We start from the raw sequence: 22141 nt of genomic DNA on the forward strand, positions 1-22141 counted from the left end.
TTCACATGTGTGGGCCTTTTGTGTAATCCAAAGGCTCAGAGTGTTTGTTACTGTGTCAGGGAGTCCCTTTGTAAACTGGGAATGTGGCAAAAGGGAAAGGGCAAGCAGGGGGTGGGGGGAAATGAGGAAGTCCCAAAGTGTGAGCTGAAAGACCCCAAGAGCATCCCCATGTATATAACATGCATTTCAGCTGGGCTAGAGGATGGACATGGGACAACGGTGCCTTTATGGTAAGGAAAAGTTCACCCTTGGAACCAAAGAATCCTGCAACACCTTGAAGACTAATTAATGCACTACACTGCGAGCTTCTTCTTACAATGTGTGAAAAACCAGCTGTGAATGTGGTTATGTTGGTTTTAAAGATCATTTCTCGCTGTCCTTCCTGCAAAATCTTGGCTAGCGTTTCTGTGAAGGGGCTATGGAACTCTAGCCAGGAATTTGTCCTCAGTCCCTTACACACAAAAAACAAAAAATTCATTCCCAGAGCTTTGGGGGAAGGCCACAAGAGTTTCAAGACTTTAAAACAAGCTTTGCATTGGTAGCCAGCATGTGAAATAAAACTACGAGTATTTCGATGCTCCGTCTCAGCTTGTGCTCAGTGGTAAGCTGGTAAGAAAAAGGGGGAGGAAATAATGTGCTCTTTAAAGCCCTAAACGGCCTCGGTCCTGTATACCTGAAGGAGCGTCTCCACCCCCATTGTTCAGCCCGGACACTGAGATCCAGCTCCAAGGGCCTTCTGGCAGTTCCCTCATTGCGAGAAGTGAGGTTACAGGGAACCAGACAGAGGGCCTTCTCAGTAGTGGCGCCTGCCCTGTGGAACACCCTCCCTTTAAAAGACATCTGAAGGCAGCACTGTTTGGGGAAGTTTTTAATATTTATAATAATAATAATAATAATTTTTATTTATACCCCGCCCTCCCCAGCCAAGGCCGGGCTCAGAGCGGCTGTATTGTTTAATGCTGTATTGTTTTTAACACTCGATTGAGAGCCACCCAGAGTGGCTGGGGAAACTCAGCCAGATGGATGGGGTATAAATAAATTATTTATTATTATTATTATTATTATTATTATTATTATTCCTGAAAGCATCCTGGAGGAAAAGCAAAATGCGTTTAAAAACAACCCTTCCAAAACAGGTTGCTTGGTTGTCTAGTAATACAACCAACCCCAGCGGCTTCGAACTGAGAGCTAGTGCGGTGTAGTGGTTAAGAGCGGTAGTCTCGTAATCTGGAGAACCGGGTTCGCGTCTCCGCTCCTCCACATGCAGCTGCTGGGTGACCTTGGGCCAGTCACACTTCTCTGAAGTCTCTCAGCCCCACTCACCTCACAGAGTGTTTGTTGTGGGGGAGGAAGGGAAAGGAGAATGTTAGCTGCTTTGAGACTCCTTAGGGTAGTGATAAAGCGGGATATAAAATCCAAACTCCTCTTCTTCTGTTCCCAGTTTTACAGTGGTACCTATGTGTGTACAAAGATGTCCAGCTATTCTGTGGTTGCAGACAGACCATAGTTTTTAAGGAAGTTGAAAGGGGCTCGAAAGAGTCTTTGTTCCCTGCGGTGTACACTATGCTAGATGGAACTGATGGGACACCAACTTGGCAAAGGATGGGGAACATAGACATCTTTTTTGTCCCACTGTTGCCTCTAGTCAAATATGCTTTGATGTGTTTCTGAAACAATAAAAAGCCTGCAAAACCTAACCGAGCAGGAGGGAAAGTGAGATGAGCATATAATGCTACAAGCAGTGATTCCTCCTTTTAAATGAGTCTCCTTCTGAGCAAACAATTTTTGTGTGACTATTAATTGCTCAGTAACCCATATGTGGAAGGAAGCGACTGGCATGGGGTCTGAGGAGGCTTCTGGTTTGCTCTGCATTTTGGAGCAAATGTTCCCATTGCACCCCATCTTGAGACTCTCATGTGGACTGAAAGACTGATCTGAGGACTGAGCCATTTAATCAACAGGTTGAACCATGCATGCACCTGCACTGTATTTGCAAGGTGGTTCATTTAAACTTCTAACACATTTTAAGTGCTCTTAGAGCAGCTCTGTGGCCTCACAGTGAAGAAAGCCTTTTTAAGATGCTTTCAAGTATTGACTGGGGAATTGTACGGGAAAAACATGGCCACGCCATTTCCATTTATTTATTTGTTTTCTCTTAAAGTGCACCCATAAACAGGACAAAAGTGATCCAGTTTTTTTTTTTTGGGGGGGAATGAAGGCAGCAAGGAATAGAAATATGGTGATCCATCCATCCTTATTCCAGCATATGAAAAGAGACTTGTGTGTGAACATCTTTCCACTGCCTTCTTACACAAGGGTGGATCTCTCTCTGCATGGAACGGTTATATTAGAAGTAGGTCTGAGTTGGCTTAGGCAGTAGAGCAAGAGACTCTTAATCTCAGCGTCATGGGTTCGAACCCCACTTTGGACCAAAGAGTCCTGCATTGCAGGGTGTTTTGGGGCAGAGGACCCTTCCAACGCTATGATTCCATGATACTTCTAGTGGCTGTAAGCTTCCAAGAAAGAAGGTTGGGCTAGGTGACCCAGTGATTACCTTTCAGTTTTATAATTCCTTCTATCGTTCAAAGCCCCCTGTAAGAAAGGGAGGGGGACGGCGGCATCTCTCTGCCAGTCTAGATGCATCTAATGGAGCATTAGAGAGGAACTCACAGGCAGCTTTTCAGAGTCTCCTCGGGAGACCTACTCCACAGTTTGAGATCTACGGCTGTACTGCTGAATTTTCTGCATCAGTGCTTCTTTTTATCCTAGAAATGCGGAATTGTTTTAATTGCAAGTCCACCTTGTTTGATTTCAGGACGTATACTCAGTTTATGGCTATACTATGCAGTAGAGCCATATGCTGTAAATTATTTTCCCTTTGCAAAAGCAAAACAATTTCACTTAACTTCTTAAAGTCTGGATGTTGAAGGTGAGCAGGGCAGGAGAGGGTTCCTTGTAAAATACATCTGTGGCTGATTTTGAGGAACTTTTATGTGACTTAGAGATAAGGGGTGTATAAATGAAACAATTTTGTTCTACTTATGATGAAGTGCTGGGTCAGAGGTCATAGCCGTGTCACTTTTCTTAACGATTTTTTTTACTATATGCCTCCAGCTTTACTGGGTTGAAAAGCAAAGGTTCTTTTCCTGCTATACTGGCACCAGGCCAGTATACATAAAAAAACAGTGTCCTGGGTCACTCAAGTGAGATGTGTTTACACTGTGATCCTGTCACAGTTAAATAGATTTCTTTGGATGAGATTAATCAGGGCTCCTTCCTGTGTTAGATATGTAATGTGTGTACTTGCGCAGTACCCTGTAATGTGGACAAGAGCATACATGTGCTTGTATTTCTCAACATGCATGGCTCGCAAGAAACTGTCAATGGCCCTAGCTCCTAGCCATGTGCACACAGAATGAAATTTATCTGCCTTACATGCTACAGAACACACACTGTGTTTGCAGAGTGCATTCACAAAATATTTAATCTGGCTGCTCTGCACATTATCCAATCCATTCAGGGTGATGTTTCCTTGCAGCTATGACAAAAGCCTTATTGAGGTTGTGTTTTCATTTGGAATTTTGTCTTCATCTTTGAGCACTGGAAGCAGAAAACCACAGAACATTGGCCCCCGAGGTACACTTAAGGCGGTGCAGGAGCATTTTTCTGTGGACACCATTCCTATCCTATAATGTGGAAGACAAGTGCATTTCCCCTCTGCAAACAGGAGGGGGAATCATAATGATTGAGAACAGATTCCAGTCTGGGTCAGGAGCAAGTGCAATGTGAAAGAGACCATTTGGATGAAGAATCCTATGTTCCTTTAACCCATAAAAAAGCAACGAATGTAGATGCATCTTAAGAGGGCACTAGCATGTTCTGGGAGAGTGGGCTCAATAGCTAACCTCTTCTCTCACTCTTCTCTATCTGTATTTTTTCTCTGCACTGAAAGCAAAGCCAGCTCTAAAGGTAAAGGTAAAAGGACCCCTAACCAATAGGTCCAATTGTGGCCGACTCTGGGGTTGCGGCGCTCATCTCGCTTTATTGGCCGAGGGAGACAGCGTACAGTCATGAGGCCAGCATGACTAAGTGGCTTCTGGCGAACCAGAGCAGCGCATGGAAACGCTGTTTACCTTCCCGCCAGAGTGGTACCTATTTATCTACTTGCACTTTGACGTGCTTTCGAACTGCTAGGTTGGCAGGAGCAGGGACTGAGCAACGGGAGCTCACCCCGTCACGGGGATTCAAACCGCCGACCTTCTGATCGGCAAGTCCTAGGTTCTGTGGTTTAACCCACAGTGCCACCCGTGTCCCAAAAGCCAGCTCTAGGGGGCTGGCAAAAAAGCCTATTGTGGTCCCCAGTGCTTTTTTTTTCTTTCTGAAAAAAATGTTTGGGGGTACTCTCATTTTCCTACTCATATTGAAATGCTGCTCCTCAATGAGGCCAAACATAGATTCACAAAATGTTTAGGGATATGTGCTAAACTGGTGGTCCTTCTCTTACATCAGTGGCCACCGGTGGGCCTGTCTGTTGGTGGTGGTGGGCTGCAATGGGAAGCACTTGCATTCTGAGTAGCACAATGGCTCCAGCTCAGATTTTAATTTCCTATAATGCCCGAGAATGTAGATACATTGGGGGCACTGGGGGAAGTTAAAGGGGCGACTAGTGTCTGCCACTCAGCACTGCTATGAGCACTGGACTGAATTGTTTTTTTTTAAGGTGGGTATAGAGTAGGCATTGGTGGTGCCCTTCCCTGTGACCCTGGCAGCTGCCCAAGGATACTGGGTACGGAAACATATTTCAGACCCACCTCTCCCAAGCTATTGTGTGCTTTCCTACTTTCTGGGGGGTAACTGACAATGCTAAAAGTAACAGCTTATTTCCCATGGGTTTTTGCTTTTATGTGGACGTTATCTCCACAAAGAAGCTTAAAAGCATGACACAGATCTTCATGGCTCTCATCTTCCTTCCTTTTCCCCTTTAATCTGCCAGCGTCAGCACTATCACCCAAGCAGTTATGTCTGTTTTCCTTCAGTTATACTTGGGAAAGCTAAATAAGGATTTCCCTTATGATGGCTCCTAAGAACACTTCTTCAGGGAAATTCTGCTTTAGGTCACCCAGTCACTGCTCACCTTAACCAGCCAGAAATGGACACTGTTATCTGTAAATTGCAAATCATCACTGTTGGAATGGAAAAGGTCTGCAAGCCAACTGCAATATTGAGCTACTATTGCTACATCAAACAGGATGATTCAAGATTGGAGGAAATATAATCCAAGTAGGTTTGGCTAACATCCACAGTAATTGGATAAATTCTCAGGTGCAATGAATCTTGACATAGTTTGAAATTTATCCAGGATTGCACTGTGTGATCCTCATACAATTCATTTACACTGTATGGCATATTCTTGCTCTGTTGCTTTATTGTATTGCCTGGCAATGTTGTTAATATATATGGACATCCTATTTAATATTATTCACTGTTGGCAACGACACAACATGTGGGAATGTGTTACGATCTAGTAAAATAGGTTCACAATGCCAGGAGGAGCACAACTTCTCGGGGAAGTCTTCCTCACACTTCAGGTTTATTCTCATGTTCTGTTCTTAATGAGGAAACATGTGAGTTGAAACTCACTACTTTGCCTGTTGCAACCTCTGGAAGAGGAGTTGGGGTAGTCTGAAAGTCTGTTTTGAAGCAGTAGCTGCTGCTTAATAATTATCACACTGCATCTTGCCCTTTCTCCAAGGGGTTCAGGGTGGCATAGATGGAGTTATCCTGTTTTATGCTCACAGCAACCTTGCAAGGTATGTTAGGATGAGAGAGGGGGTGTTGGATGGATGTGGATATTCCATAATATCCACAATCCCACCCCCTGCACCATGATCAGTGCCCTGGAACAGACGGACAGAAGAGAAAAGTCTGAGGCACTGTACAGTTGATTCGCTGTGTCTGACTTCAACACAAAGGCTACCACTACATGTGGTGTGTAATATATAGTTTGGGCCTCATTAAGAGGATACTGTAGAAACTGGACCTGTGAGAATGATACTTGGTTATAATATATCTAATGGTTATCATAAACCCTATGTCCTATTATTTGGATTTTATATTATTCAAAGGGCCCGTTATATTATTTATTTTTTAAGATATATTTAAGCGGGACGTAATAAGCAGCAGGAATGTCATCAGTTTTATTTCTTTTCAAAAAAAGGAAGAGAGAGAGAAACTAAATTAAAACTGCTGAACTTTGACAGAGGCCAAGGGCAAGCTAAGTGGAAGCCAAGTCAGAAAGTTGTGAGAGGAGAGAAACACAATCAGAGGAAGAAGTCCCCAGTTTCTTGTGAGCTGCCTGGGTTTGCTCTCACACCTTTCATTCCTCTTCGGATCCATATTGGTTCCTCAAGCACAAGGAAGAAACTGCACTCTTTCTCATATTCCTCTCGGTCAAGTATTCTAAGGGTAATGTATTTCCTGTGGGGAAACAAGACAAAGGCAAAACAAATGGTTGGCTTTACACACACACACGCAAGCACACACATGCTTTTAAGTCTGACCACTCGAGGTAGCGGCAGTCTGCAATGGCAATGGAGGGGAACACACTGCCACACATCCCTCTTTTATGTATGTAAAAGAGCAGAAAACCTCTGTTCCAGAAACTTCCTTGTCTGATTCCGTTTGGTTAAGAACCCCCTCACAAAGTTAGCTTTGCATTTAGCTAGACCCAAGGAGGATTTGATTCTAATCACAACAGTGCCAGTATTTTATCTCAAGCATAAGTCTCTGAATCTCGAGAGGTTAGGACAGTTTATTCAAACAACCTATAAGGTAGATAAAGGTGAGGCACGAGCCCTTTTCAGACATTCATTCTATGGAGAAGGAATGTGCGTGACGTTAAGAACCTCGGCAGGTTCTCCCCACGACCCGTGTGAACACATTAGACTGTCTGAATCCAGCCCTTGTTCACAAAACCTGCTACTCATCCTTTTTGCCCCACACGGGTGTTCATTCTCCAGAGAATGAATGCCTGAAAGGAATTATAATACCATTTCCTCACAGCCACCAATTTAGCTTCATGGCAGAACACAGATTTGTCACATAGTACGGTGCCCTAGACCTCAGTCAAGAGGAAAAAGGTTTTCGCTTGCCATACCAGTATTGAACATAGGTTAAATACTGGTTGTTCTGCTGAACTAAATAGAATTTAAATTAACCAGATGCTACTCTTTCCAAGATTGTGCCTGAATTTTACAGCAAATTGAAAACTTGAGCTCAAGACATTCTAGCAACAGCCTCTGTGGCCAGTGACTCGGCTCTCTGCCCCTTTACATAGATAATGGAATGTGTGTTTTTGAGACTCCATGAATGGGAATGTGCCAGGCATCCATGAGTGATCAAGTCAGGTGCATACAGGTAGGGCTCAGCCCCACACAGCCGGTCCTTTTCACCTTTCTTTTCACTCATCTCCACCAGACGGGGCTCCCCAATCTCAACGTAGAACGTCTTGTTTTTCTCATACTCCTCATCATCAATTACTTTGATTGATACCACTTTGCTGAAACAGAGAAGGAGAAGGAGAAGAAGAATACAGATTCAAGAGTAAGGCGAGGGAAGTAAAAAAAGAAAAGAAAGGGAAGGAAGTAAAAGCAAAGAGGAAACTGCACAAATTCAAGGAAGAAATCAGTGGGTTATTGCACCATGCACTTGAAATGATGGCATTCTATGTTAGTAATATGCAACAGCTCACAAATGCCTCTGCAAAAACCACAATTGCATGGGATAATTTTCTGAGGAACGTAAGAAGAGACCTGCTGAATCAAATCCAAGGCCCATCTAGTCTAGCATCCTATTCTCACACGGCATCCTTTCCAACCAGATGTCAATGAGAAGCTCACAAGGAGAACAAGACCGCAAAAGCATTCTCCCCACTTGTGATTCCCAGTGGCTACAAAGACGTATACTGCCTCACACACTGGAGGGAGCCATCGTGGCTGGTACCCATCGATAGCTTTACCATCCATGAATGAGTCTAATCCTCTCCTGAAACCATCATCCTAGTTGGTGGTCATCGATTCCATCTTATGAGGGCGAATGCTATTGCATCCCATAGTGGAAGTCATCTAACTTGTGTGCTCTGCTGTCACTCTAGGGCATATCTACACGATAAAACCTACATTGGTTGTATACCACTTTAGCTGACCTGGCATCTCCCGAGGAACCCTGGGAACTGGAAGGCTGATGGAGATGCTCAAAGCTGAATTAGACAGCACTTGCTACTCTCTAAGTTAGGAAGCCACCAGCAGTGTGGTTTTAAAATATGGGTATGCTCCTGTATTGCCTACTTTTGCTCTGCATCCTTATGTTTCCAATGGAGGGGAGTGTAGGATCTGCAAATCTGGATACGGCATCAGGGCATTGCTGCTTCACAGTGACATCATGCGATGTTGGGGAAGGGCAATAGGTCAGTGGCAGGGCCCCTGCGCTGCATGTAGAAGGTCTCAGGCTCAGTCCCCAGTATCTCCTGGGAAAGATTCCCTGTAAGAGAGCAGCTGCCATTGAAATCCAAAGGCCTTGCTCCCAAGTGAACATGTTTAAGATTGTGCTGCTCATTCGGTTTCCCCATGCTAAGTGCAAAAATATTCAGGTTGCACCATAAGAGAGCTGTTTAGCGTGACTTACTGCCAGTTAAGCATGCACAGGATTGCAGTCTAAGGCTTGGTATGCCTTAGCAGCTTAAAATGCAGTGAGCTTGTTCCCCCCCAAAGTCACATTTGCACATTGCTGCACACATCAGACAGAGGGCAGGGATGTTTTCACCCAATGCACATTACCTGTTTGTTTCTCTGTGTCAGCAACTGCCCTCTCTCTCCCTGAACTCCTAGTCATGAAGCTGTCATCTGTGCGTGCACAATGGCTATCTCAAATGTACACACCCCACTTAACTGCAAAGTGATTGTGGCTTACATTTTCAAATAGGATGAGGGGAAACACATAAAACAGCAGGATTTCTCAACTACAGGATAGGTATGGATTGTGACTAACACCACAGGTACACAGTTTCAAAAACCAGCGGTGGGAGTGCATTGGACCCAGAGTTAACAGCAATGTGTACAAAGCCTAAGACTCCACAATCGCCCCCGTAATCCATCCAAAGACAAATGGAACACTGGAGCCCTTTTCATCATGTCCAGCAATATCTTATCTTCCTACCCACATTTTAACATCCGATTTGAAGAAGATAAGTGTTCTGGTGCATGAGAAATCTTGCTCACAACTCTGTAGACTGCAGTAGGAGTTTTGCCCTGCTGTTGCTTCTGAATCTGTTTTTTCTTCCTAAGCAAATTGGGTTGTGAAGAATGCAAATAGCTGCAAACTGCTCTTGGGCATCCACTACATTTCTTCAGGCAGGGAAAAGTGGCATGTTAGCGGGAAGGACCACAGCTCAAAAGCAGAGCATCTGCTTGGTGCGCAGAACACCTCAGGTAAGGCTAGGAGAGGCCCTGTTTGAAATGCTGAAGATGGACTAATGAGCTGACTTAGTATATGGCAGCTTCCTGTGTTCCTAAATCAACCCTCTTCATCAAGAGGATCAAAGCCTAAATTGCTTCATCCACTTTTCTTTTCTTTTTTTTCTACTTAAAAGGAAAACGGAAATTAAGTAGCAACACCACTGGTGAGTTGGATAATCAGAAATTCTCAGGATAGATTATAGCAGAAAAGAAAACATTCACCTAGAAAGCCATGCTGTACGAGCCACTAATTTATACATCTATACCTATATGCAAACACATTCTATTACCCTAAAACCGATCAGTCATTGCATCCATCCATCAGTGTCTCCATCTCCCACACAAACACAGCAATGGCGCTCAAGGTACGTCAGCCTTATTTTCCAGTCTGCCAGGGGACACTGCTCTTTCCTTGCTCTCTACCCTGCTGTATCTTATGGTATGTCTGATTCTGCACATTATTAACGTGGCGCTTCAGAGCTAAACAGCATGTTATCCCAGGTTTCCACTTCGGCGTCCTTTGACTGTCATTCTAGTCTACTGAACTCTGTGTGTGTTTGTGTGTCCGCAGGGTGGGATGGAGTTTTAAAAATGGACGGTGAAAATGTGATGTTTGATGTGAACACTGAAAACGAGTGTCCCCAGCTACTTCCATAATCAAACTGAAAAGGCCAGGAAGAGAGGATGCAAATGAAGCTGTCCTTGCCAAGAGCTGTTGATATATGCATGAGGATTTTCAGCACAACGGCCTTTAAAAGAACTAGACTTAACTTCCAACAACCAGAAATGTCAAACACTTACCTGGAAAAAAAATATGTAACCTACTTACAACTGTCTTCCTTTTTAGGCCCCTGCTTTGTATGTGTTATGAGGAGTTGTGTGGCAAGTGGCGGGGGGGGGGATAGCTCAGTTTTAGAATACATGTTTTGTATGCAGAAGATGCTATTGTGGTTGGGAAGCCCCCTTGGCTGAGACACTGGAGAGGTGCTGCCAGCCAGAGTAGACAACACTGGGTTAGAGCAGCTTTGCCTCAGGCAGTTTTCATATGTTTATCTTGTTTGGGACCAAACTGTGTGGGTTTGAATCCTTTGAATACACAGGATGCTGTGGCTCATCCACTATTTTCAAGCAAATATAATTTGCACTATTTTCCATCCTGTAGTGATACACAGGAATGGAGGAGCTTAGGGCAGCCTTAGGGTTTTTGGTAGTGACTGAATCAGGCTACAAAAGGCATCTGACAAAGTAAATATGACCTGCTATTTCTAGATGCTTGAAACTGGTCTCGGATGTTTTTAAGCTCCCGTAAAAATGAATAAAACAGCAAAAAAGAGTAGATGGATGTCACAAAAATCTGTGCATGAAATCATCTAGTCTGGCCATTCAGTGTTGGCTATAAAAAGACACACCTCAACAAGCTTTCATAGGAAACTATTTATCCATGGCTTTTCACAGTCTGGAAATGCAAAGGGATGCTTGAGAATGGAAGAAATGGCAGGGAAGCAAGTTTGAAGAATACTTCTTTGGTCCTCATAGCTGTTGGTTTGTTGTTCTTTTACAAAGAGAAAATTCAATTATATTTTTGTCTGATGCCTTAACAGAGAAGCTTGACCTATTCTCGCACCTTCTTATCTTGAACCACCATCCCAGCAGATTCCATCTGTTATGGGAGAATTTATCAACGTAATAAAGGAAAATAAAAAGATGAAAAAGCTGCATACAGAAAAAGCTCAACTGCAGCAAACCCTGCCTAAGAGCTGTATAACCTGTTGTTCAACCAGGTGACTCTTTCTTGACATAAGTTTTCTAAAATATACCATTTCTCCCACCTGACGCATAAAAGCGATTCAATTTATAGAGAAGGATGGAGGTGTTTATCTTATCAAACGAACTCTGCGGCTCGCAAGGATTTCTTGCCATTAAACACATACACACACACTGCAAATGTCCCACTGTCTCAACTACGTTGCCCTGCCCCTTCTTCATTATCAAAACATTTTTATTTCTGCTACATCCAGTGTATGTCATTGTGGCTGGTGCATACGACTTCACTCAGATACTTCAGATCCCACCTCAATGCTCCTCTCTCTCCAGCACAACGCATCACATTTATGAAGGTGCAACAGTGCAAAAGACTCGTTTCAGAAAAACAAACCAGATGAAAAACCTAATCAAGCAAATCTTGGAGGAAGGAGTGCATAGCTACAGAAATCCTGTAAATCAGGCTTCAACAACCTAAGTGCCTTTTTAGATTCCAACACTCATCAGCATCAGCCAGCACAGCTATGCTGCTTGGTGCAGATGGGAGCTGTGGCCCAAAACATCTAGAGGGCACCAGGTTGGTGAAGACTGCTGCAAAGACAATGAAATCAAATGGCACAAGAGGTTTGGTGCAGGCAGGCTTATATGTTTTCATGAAATATTATATTGCATAAGTTGGGAGACTGTCTGCTTGAGCTATCTCAGTTCGTTTAATTTATTCTTTTTTTATAGACTTGCATGCTATGGTGCACTCTGAAGCTGTTGTCTACCTATTGGACCTACCTATCTTTTGAGTATAGCATCTAGATCAAGGGAAGTAATAGTGCCACTGTATTCTGCTCTGGTCAGGCCTCACCTGGAGTACTGTGTCCAGTTCTGGGCACCACAATTCAAGAAGGACACTGACAAACTGGAACGTGTCCAGAGGAGGGCAACCAAAATGGTCAAAGGCCTGGAAACGATGCCTTATGAGGAACGGCTAAGGGAGCTGGGCATGTTTAGCCTGGAGAAGAGGAGGTTAAGGGGTTATATGATAGCCATGTTCAAATATATAAAAGGATGTCACATAGAGGAGGGAGAAAGGTTGTTTTCTGCTGCTCCAGAGAAGCGGGCACGGAGCAATGGATCCAAACTACAAGAAAGAAGATTCCACCTAAACATTAGGAAGAACTTCCTGACAGTAAGAGCTGTTCGACAGTGGAATTTGCTGCCAAGGAGTGTGGTGGAGTCTCCTACTTTGGAGGTCTTTAAGCAGAGGCTTGACAACCATATGTCAGGAGTGCTCTGATGGTGTTTCCTGCTTGGCAGGGGGTTGGACTTGATGGCCCTTGTGGTCTCTTCCAACTCTATGATTCTATGAATGGTGAATGTACCACCCTTCACCATAGGTTTACAATATGGACAAAATAATACGCAACAAATAATGAACATTAGAACATGGTAACACAGAGAAAACAGTGGTCAAAACAGCAGCAGCCAAACCCACAGTATCTATAAGGCAGCACAAGGAAAGCTGGGATAAAAAACCCAAATTCTGAGAGATGTAGTCTGGGCAGGTCTTTTGTGGGTTTTTTGTTGTTGCTGTTGTGACTATCTTTCTTTTCTTTTGAGGACTGCTGAAAGCAAGTAGGCATTAATGGAGGGAGTATCAAACTTGATTACCTTTGGTTCTATGAAATCGGCCAACCTAGTGTGACTCCCTTCCCATCTACTTTCGAATTTCATCAGAAAGTGCTTTGCTAAGGTTGTTATCAGCACTGCATTCTTCTCTCTTTTCATAATTTAGATCCAACAGCAAAGAACGCATTGTTGGAGAAGCACAAGCACACAGAGAGAGATGTGCTTCCTCATACTAAGCCAAAAGCCTATTATGTTTGCCCTTCATGCTTACAATAAAACTCATTTACTCCAAGCAAAAGATAGCTATGAAAAGTTACAAGGCTGTGACATAGCTGTGATTGGTTCCTCCCGCCCCATGAATATTTGCAATAGTTTGTTCCATTAATGATCGCTACAGCAATCATTTTATACCAAGGCTGGGAACATTTTGCAGAGGCGGGAAGCCAAAACTGAAATAACGAGAATTATCTGCCCTCCAACTCTGAATTCTACTGCACAAACAGACTCCTTCAGTTTCAGATATAGGGCTCTACAGGTAAGGAGTCAGGTGCAGGTGAGCCCGAAAGACGCAGGGCTCCGTTGTCAGTGAAGGTAACTCTTTATTCAAGGAAATGGCATACAACTCAGCAACACTTCCCAGTAGGTCTTGCCCCTATGGAGCATTTGCCGGGACTGAAGGTCCCTGCTTTCCATCCCTTCTAAGGCTCCTCCTCTCCCAGATGTTTCCCAAGCAGTCTCAAACTGCATCTGCCCACCACTGGCCTCTGTTCCACCCTCCTCACTATCCCATTTGGAGACAAGGGGGGAGAGGAGCTTGTCACAGCAGGAGAGGGAGATTCCCTGGAGCAGCCTTTGGACAAAAAAGTTGGTTTTCAGGTGCAAAAATCAAAATTGGAAACAGAATTCTTAGATCCAAAAACCAAGAATTTGTCAAGAATGTATAACTTGCTGTTAAAATGGAACACTCAGAATGAAACGGTGAAATCAGCTATGATTAAATGGGCACAAGATGTTGGACATAACATAATGATGGCTGACTGGGAACGGTTATGGACCACAGGTATGAAATTTACGGCTAAGAGAAAATTTAATGAAAATGATTTACAGGTGGTACATGACACCAGTTAAGCTTGAAAAAATCTATCATTTGCCCAATAATAAATGTTGGAAATGTAATGAGACTGAAGGTACATTCTTTCACCTTTGGTGGACGTGCCCAAGGATTAAGACATTCTGGGAGATGATATATAATGAAATGAAAAAGGTATTTAAATATACATTCCTTAAGAAACCAGAGGCCTTTCTCCTGGGCATGGTCGGCCAATTGGTGTTAAAGAAGGATAGAACTTTTTTTATGTATGCAACAACAGCAGCAAGAATACTCATCGCGAAATATCGGAAGACACAAGATTTACCCACCAGGGAAGAATGGCAGATGAAGTTGATGGACTACATGGAATTGGTGGAAATGACTGGCAAAATCCGAGACCAGGGGGAAGAGTCGGTGGAAGAAGACTGGAAAAAGTTTAAAGACTATTTACAGAAATACTGTAAAATTAATGAATGTTAGAAAAATGTTGGAATGAAGTTATATGGCTTTAGTAGAAATGTTAAAAGGAATTAAGTATAAATAGATTAATAGAGCTTTAAAGGGAAAAATATGGTTAGAATGTGTTAAGACAATTATAGGATAGAAAACAGAAGCAGATGGAAAGGAATTGCTGAAACAGTTAACAGAAGTGGAATACAAAAAGGGAGGTGTGAGGAGGTCGAGGAAATAAGGGAAAGAAAGATAAGATGTTGAAATTGGATTGTGTTTTAAATGGTTTTTATTTTGTTTTGTTTTGTTTGTTTCTTTTTTGTATTGTATTGTATGTTTTTTTCTTTTTTGGTGTTTTGTAGTGTTGTGTTTAATTTGTTGGAAAACTAATATATATATATATATTTATTTTTTAAAGAGATTCCCTGGAGCAGCCTTTTGATGCCCCTCCTCAGCTTCAGCCTCAGAGTCTGAACTGCTCCCTGTCCCAGGTTCCTCCTGCTCACTGAACCCTGTTGTCCAAACCCTCCTTCTCCCTCTGACCTCTCCTCAGTGTCTTGCTGCCATTCCTTAGGCTCTGAACCTTCCTCCTCTGGAGTTTTCCTTGGGCGTTCCCTGGCTGTGGCCTCCCACCACTCCTTGTTGCCCAGCCAGTCCCTCACAATCACATGCAAAATCTAAAGAGGGGTGTTAGCATTAAAGCATGGAAATACCTCTCTCACACTCCCACACCTTTGGAAAACAACTTACTTTTCTTTATGAATGAACTGTGTAATCTTGCCTGCAGCTTGCCAGTTAGGCATTTCTGTTTGTTGGCTAGTTTATTGCATTTATATAATACATTTTTTTCTCCAAGGAGCTCAAGGTGGCATACGTGGCTCTACCCATCCCCCACTCATTTAATGTGAGTTAGGTTAGGTTGAGAGGCAGAGACTGGTCCAAGTTCAGCCAGTGAGCTTCATGGCAGAGTGAGGATTTGAACCCTGATCTCCCAAGTCCTAGTCCAGGTTAGAGTATGTTGTGGGGATGCCTGATTATTGCCTTCCAAAGCAACTACTCTATTCCGAACTTAAAAATGGAAAGCGTAATACCAGTGATCAACAAAAGAGGTTCAAAGACTCTCTCAAGGCAAATCTAAAAAAAATGTTGTATAAACACCAACAACTGGGAACACTGGCCTACGAGCGCTCCAGTTGGAGAACAGCCTTTACCAAAGGTGTCATGGGCTTTGAAGACGCTCGAACTCAGGATGAAAGGGAGAAATGTGTTAAGAGGAAAGTACGCTTGGCAAACCCTCACCGTGATCAACTCCCGTCTAGAAACCTATGACCCCAGTGTGGAAGGACGTGTGGATCCAGAATTGGCCTCCGCAATCACTTACGGACCCACTGTTAAAACCGTGTTTATGGAAGACAATCTTACTCAGTCACGAGTGATCGCCAAAGAAAGAAAGATCCCCATTCTACCATGAAACTCACTGGCTGACCTTGGGCTAGCCATTGCCTCTCAGCCCAACCTATGTCACAGGGTATGGTAATAGTTTTTTTCCAATTAATAATTGCTACAACAATCATTTTATACCTGAACTGGGTACATTTTGCAGAGCCGGGAGGCCATATTCTAGTAACTATCATTCTTGGAGCGGTGGAACTCTAATCTCCAGCTCTGTATTCTACTGCACAAACAGACTCCTTCAGGGGTGGCTGAATGGATGCAACTGCTGCATAGTATCACTTTATTAAAATGAAGGAAGAAAAAAGGAGAAGGTGCTATGTTATTAAAACTAACGACAAATGCCAGTGTAGCCAAAGAGGTAAAGGAGGCACACGAGGCTGAACATTCTCTTATCTCCGCAGCTACAGCCAACACATGGCACTAAATTGTGTTTCCAGGCAACTGTGGACTGCTAATTAGGAGCAAGAATGAGAAAGCCAATATAACACACCCCCTTCCACATTTTTTTTATTAAAAAACATAAAAGAAGATTTCTGTGGAAATGTGTAATAATTCCCTGCCTCCTCATTTTTACTACAAACAGACATAGATGCAAAGCTGACAACAGCAACTCAGACCTAGACGTTTGTGCCAGCAATCTGCCTCCAAAAACCAAACATACCTTCGCCGGTTCTATAATGTCATTACTTGAGATGGCCTCCAGAAGCTGTTGATGTGCCCTTTCCCCAAACAATTATTTGCTGGAGAGAAACGAACGTCATTTTCAGAGAGCCAAAGTTAATTTGGATCGCTGCCTGCACAAGCTTCCCACTTGCATCTCAAGTAAACAAGTCTTCTAATGGTAGGACTAGTCCTGGTCCCTTGTTCTCATTGCACAGGCAGCACAAACAGGCTGGCCAGATAGGGAAGAAGGCTCTGTCGATATGTGTAGCTATTGTCTGTATTCTAACATGCTCTTAGACAGCCGTTAGCATCGAATGATTGGAGGCCAAACCAGAACATGAGTTGGAGAGGAAGTGAGAGAAAACAGTCAACACCAGAGGCCTTATTCCATTAGCACTTTCCGCTGAAAGGCAACGAAAACAATTTGTCTCCTTACCCTGCAATCCTCTCTTAGACTGCAAAGCAAATTGAGAGGATGATTACTCTCTTTCACTTAACTACGGGGTTGCGGCTAACCTCAACAGCACATGTCAGCAAAAGCGTGGCCAACCAGGGCTTATGCAAACTCTATCGTTTTACAGGATAGTGCTTCACTTGCACTCTTAACATAGTTAGTGATGCGCTGACGGTTTAATGTTTGCCTTGTGCAATTCTTGCTTTTGCGAGAGTATTTGGTGTCATGGAGGGATGACTGTAAAAGTCACAAACCACTCTTAATCAATATTGCCCCCCAAGTATATGAAGAAGAAGAAGAAGAAGAAGAAGAAGAAGAAGAAGAGGAGGAGGAGGAGGAGTAGTAGTAGGAGGAGTAGTAGTAGTTTGGATTTGATGTCCCACTTTATCACTACCCGAAGGAGTCTCAAAGCGGCTAACATTCTCCTTTCCCTTCCTCCCCCACAACACTCTGTGAGGTGAGTGGGGCTGAGAGACTTCAAAGAATTGTGACTAGCTCAAGGTCACCCAGCAGCTGCATGTGGAGGAGCGGAGACGTGAACCTGGTTCCCCAGATTACGAGACTACCGCTCTTAACCACTACACCACACTGGCTCTCGCCATGTGCCATATGGCTCTCGCTATGGGCCATAGCGGCTCCCTGGGCATAGATCTGCCAATGCAGATGACCGGCAGTGCTATTCAGCTGTTTGGGTCCGGAGTGCCCATATCCAAGCCCAGGTTCCCCCATCCCACTTCTTAACAGGTGGTCAAATCTGAGAGCGCTGAGCTGTTTGGTGCTATGGATAAAATTCCCATAGTGCCGTGAATGGCAGGCGCTTCCCCTGAGTGTTTGGTCCATATATGCAGCACAGCAGTAGTCTTCCATGATTCCAAATTCATCAGGGGATGTGCAAGCTTCCACATGTGCCCTTGCTGAGTAGAGGAGACTATTTTCATCATTCAGGGAGCGTGAAATCTGGTGCACAATTATCCATGTCTGGTTTAAAGTCACTAGGACCACTGCACATGTCATGTAACCTAGTGCAGGAGAAATCTCATAACAATTTTCAAATGCAAAGTGCTTCGAGATCTTCACTGGCCTTGTGCTCGTTAACTGCCCAAAGAGTTAAAGATGAAAAAAATAATAACCGGTGCCCCCACTGATACAGTGAAAACCAGGAGGAAGACTAGATCTAACAATATGCATCAGCTTCAGTGGTGCAAACAATAGTGGTTCTGAAGCTACTTCATTTTGGTAGGAAAGGACAAGTAAACCAGCCCTGCTCCTCTTGCCAGTGTAATGCTGGTTGTGGACCTATTGCACTACTGCAAATCTACACCTAGTGAAATAAATTATGTAGCTGGTTTTGTGACTTTTGCCTACGAATCCTATGCTGGCTCCGAATCATTTACATCACTGCAATTTTTCACCCAATAAACATAATTATATAGTTGGTTTCTGGTTATTGCAATGGGGATTTATTATATCTGTATCACACCTGTCTTCTAAGGAACACTATCTAGTCTCTTCTTTATCTACACAACATCCCTAGGTGAGGTAGGTTAGACTAAGAGATAGTAACTGGTCCAAGATCACCAAATGACCTTTATGGCTGAACACAGATTTGAATTTAACTCCTCCTGCTCTAAGTCCAGCACTCTATCAGCTATACCACTTTGGTTCGCCATTCAGCACTGGCATGGGTTACTTGTGTTTCACTTGTTTTCTGAGGTACAAAAAGCACTTCCACTTCAGTTGGAGGCATCACAACCTTGCAAAGAAGAGGAAGGAACTTGTTATACATAGCTGCTCACAACAGGAGGCTGGAAAAAACCGATTCAAGACGATAAAGAGTCAAGGACCAATCAGAACAAAGGTTATGTCTTATCAATCAGGGGCAATGCAAGTAAGGTGGTGGTTAAATCCATTCGACAAGGTGCCCCATGATATTCTTGTAAAGAAGCTGGTAAAATGCGGTCTTGACTATGCTACCACTCAGTGGATTTGTAACTGGCTGACTGACCGAACCCAAAGGGTGCTCATCAATGGTTCCTCTTCATCCTGGAGAAGAGTGACTAGTGGGGTGCCACAGGGTTCTGTCTTGGGCCCGGTCTTATTCAACATCTTTATCAACGACTTGGATGATGGACTCAAGGGCATCCTGATCAAATTTGCAGATGACACCAAACTGGGAGGGGTGGCTAACACCCCAGAGGACAGGATCACACTTCAAAATGACCTTGACAGATTAGAGAACTGGGCCAAAACAAACAAGATGAATTTTAACAGGGAGAAATGTAAAGTATTGCACTTGGGCAAAAAAAATGAGAGGCACAAATACAAGATGGGTGACACCTGGCTTGAGAGCAGTACATGTGAAAAGGATCTTGGAGTCTTGGTTGACCATAAACTTGACATGAGCCAACAGTGTGACGCGGCAGCTAAAAAAGCCAATGCAATTCTGGGCTGCATCAATAGGAGTATAGCATCTAGATCAAGGGAAGTAATAGTGCCACTGTATTCTGCTCTGGTCAGACCTCACCTGGAGTACTGTGTCCAGTTCTGGGCACCACAGTTCAAGAAGGACACTGACAAACTGGAATGTGTCCAGAGGAGGGCAACCAAAATGGTCAAAGGCCTGGAAACAATGCCTTATGAGGAATGGCTAAGGGAGCTGGGCATGTTTAGCCTGGAGAAGAGGAGGTTAAGGGGTGATATGATAGCCATGTTCAAATATATAAAAGGATGTCATATAGAGGAGGGAGAAAGGTTGTTTTCTGCTGCTCCAGAGAAGCGGGCACGGAGCAATGGATCCAAACTACAAGAAAGAAGATTCCACCTAAACATTAGGAAGAACTTCCGACAGTAAGAGCTGTTCGACACTGGAATTTGCTGCCAAGGAGTGTGGTGGAGTCTCCTACTTTGGAGGTCTTTAAGCAGAGGCTTGACAACCATATGTCAGGAGTGCTCTGATGGTGTTTCCTGCTTGGCAGGGGGTTGGACTCGATGGCCCTTGTGGTCTATTCCAACTCTATGATTCTATGATTCTATCTCCTAAATAATCCGTTTAGTCCTAAAGATGCTCATTACCATAAACTGCTTTTACGTGGTGCAGGTAGGCATTCTGCCTCAAGCCGGAGCCAACATGACCCTTAAGGGAAGATACAAACAATTACCTTTTATATATTTCCCAGCATAAGTGATATTTAATTGAGTTTAGATCATGATTTTAACATACAAAACAAAATTATAACCCTCTTCCAGAATCCTAATTTGGCAACTTTCAGAGAAAAGTGTTTTGAAAACACACACGTCCAGCTATTTTACAGATAACACACTACAGTCATTTAGGGGAATGTTTTTCCATTCCAGGTGTTAAAATGCACTTTTTACAATCACCTGCTCTACCTGAACCTTGCATATAATTTTCCAAGCTCTTATTTCACCCAGTAAATGTCAATGTCACCTTTCTCTTTGCTGCCCTGTGCAGTCAGGTAAGTCAGAATGCCAAATAGGAATTGATAATGTTTTTATCACAACATACTGAATATGCCATGAGGGGAATTGTTTTTTTGGTTTTGGTTTTTAAGTCGGAAAACAGAAGACTATGAATAATTGATTGTTCATGCGTAATTCACAGAATACATTTGATGAATGGTTATTGCTACCCAAAAAGGAATAGTATACTCACTGGAGAGGAATCACCCATCTGTTCCAACTACATTTCAACCTCTGTGATACATGCTTAAGACTTCCTACTAATAATAAGGAATAATGTTGAATGTTATTGAACTGCACAAATAAAGTGGATAATTTGGTGAGAGCTAAATCACTGTTTGCATTTGATCAAACATAACTCTTAAGCGGAAAGCTACATCTTACACTGAAATTGTGTAGCAAAGCACTGATTGGCCCTTTCTCTGTTCAAAGTAGTCTTGAGAAGGTGTTTTTCACTGGAGAAGGCAGAGGTAGGGGGAAGGGAGGGTTTAATATTCCTGTGCTGCCTCTTTTGCTGTTAAATTCTGGCCAGCTGTTTTTTTTATCTCCCAGGAGGTCTGAAAATCTGTTTACAAAGGTATAGAATTGTGGGCATCTAAACTACAGTTGGCTTACTCTTAGGGCTAGGTAGTGAAATGTGTGCGCTTCTTTTTCTTAGCTTTAAAGTGTGCAAGATTCCAGAATGATTGTGAGCTTCTTCCTTTCAGCCAACTTTTCTTACTTGAGCTGGCCAATTCTGAAAGAGTGGTTCTAAAAATAAACAATAAACCACCCCTGCCTTCATTTCATGACGTGATACATGGAAATGAGATCAAGCTGCATTAAAGGGCTAAGAAATTATCTCCTCCCTGGGAGCACAGCCCTTAGCTATTGGCTTGCAATCCCCAAAGAGAAATACCTGGCAGAGAAATGAAGACAGTAAATCACAATGAGATTTAATTCTCTGCTCCAGGGCCTGTTTGATGGAGCTCCATACGCTCTTATATACTTAGGAGTATGCCAGCTCTCTGGAGTGGGCTGTGTTATCTGAAGAATGAAAACATCACTGGTAGCAGGAATTATGAGATCCTTCTGAGAGCCCTACCCAATTGTGCATTGCTCTTTCAAATTGGATGCCCTGCCCTCTACTGTTCGCCCTTCCCCACTCTCAAAGAACAGTGGTGCCAAAATATATGAAAAATTGGCATGCCCACCAACAAACATTAGACGTAACACATCAGCTAGAATTTAATAGTCAGTCTAATGACTTCCATGAAAATTTTATTGCATGTCATGTTATCTAGTAGCAGCAATGACAAGAAACTAGTAAGGGAATTTTGATTACTGTCGCTAATGCAAAAACGCAGGTTGGCTGTGCAAGAAATGCCACAGCCTTATCACTAAGACAGTAACATGGAGGCAGGCTTTTTCATTGGTGGCACCAGTGTTGTGGTCCATGAGAAGCCCATCAGTATTGGCGTTCTGCTGGCTCTAGAAGACACACCTTGAGCTTGGAACTTTCGGATCTAATGTTCTAATTGTTCTTTTAACTGTTTTAATTGTTATGCTTTTCAATGAGCTTGTTGTATCGTATATTTTAATTATGAGTGTTTTTAATGTTTTGATGAAATTTTCTTATTGTGTATTTTCATCATGTATGGCTATTTTATAATTGAT

General features: G+C 43.2%; 1 protein-coding gene across 5 annotated transcripts in view; it reads right to left on the reverse strand.

The window, feature by feature from the left end:
- The window catches only part of SLC8A1 (solute carrier family 8 member A1), a 308213-nt gene that overhangs the window by 48607 nt on the left and 237465 nt on the right, over nt 1-22141 (reverse strand). For 3 of the 5 annotated variants that reach the window (XM_082217401.1, XM_082217400.1, XM_082217402.1), the window contains exon 3: nt 7452-7558. In XM_082217401.1, the coding sequence (XP_082073527.1) occupies nt 7452-7558 (107 nt within the window). Of the gene's footprint in view, nt 1-6373; nt 6478-7451; nt 7559-22141 lie in introns of all 5 variants that reach the window. The other 2 variants (XM_082217403.1, XM_082217399.1) reach the window with 1 other exon arrangement.

This window comes from Podarcis vaucheri, assembly GCF_965113315.1.
Source record: "Podarcis vaucheri genome assembly, chromosome: 3".
Classification (NCBI taxonomy): Eukaryota; Metazoa; Chordata; class Lepidosauria; order Squamata; family Lacertidae; genus Podarcis; species Podarcis vaucheri.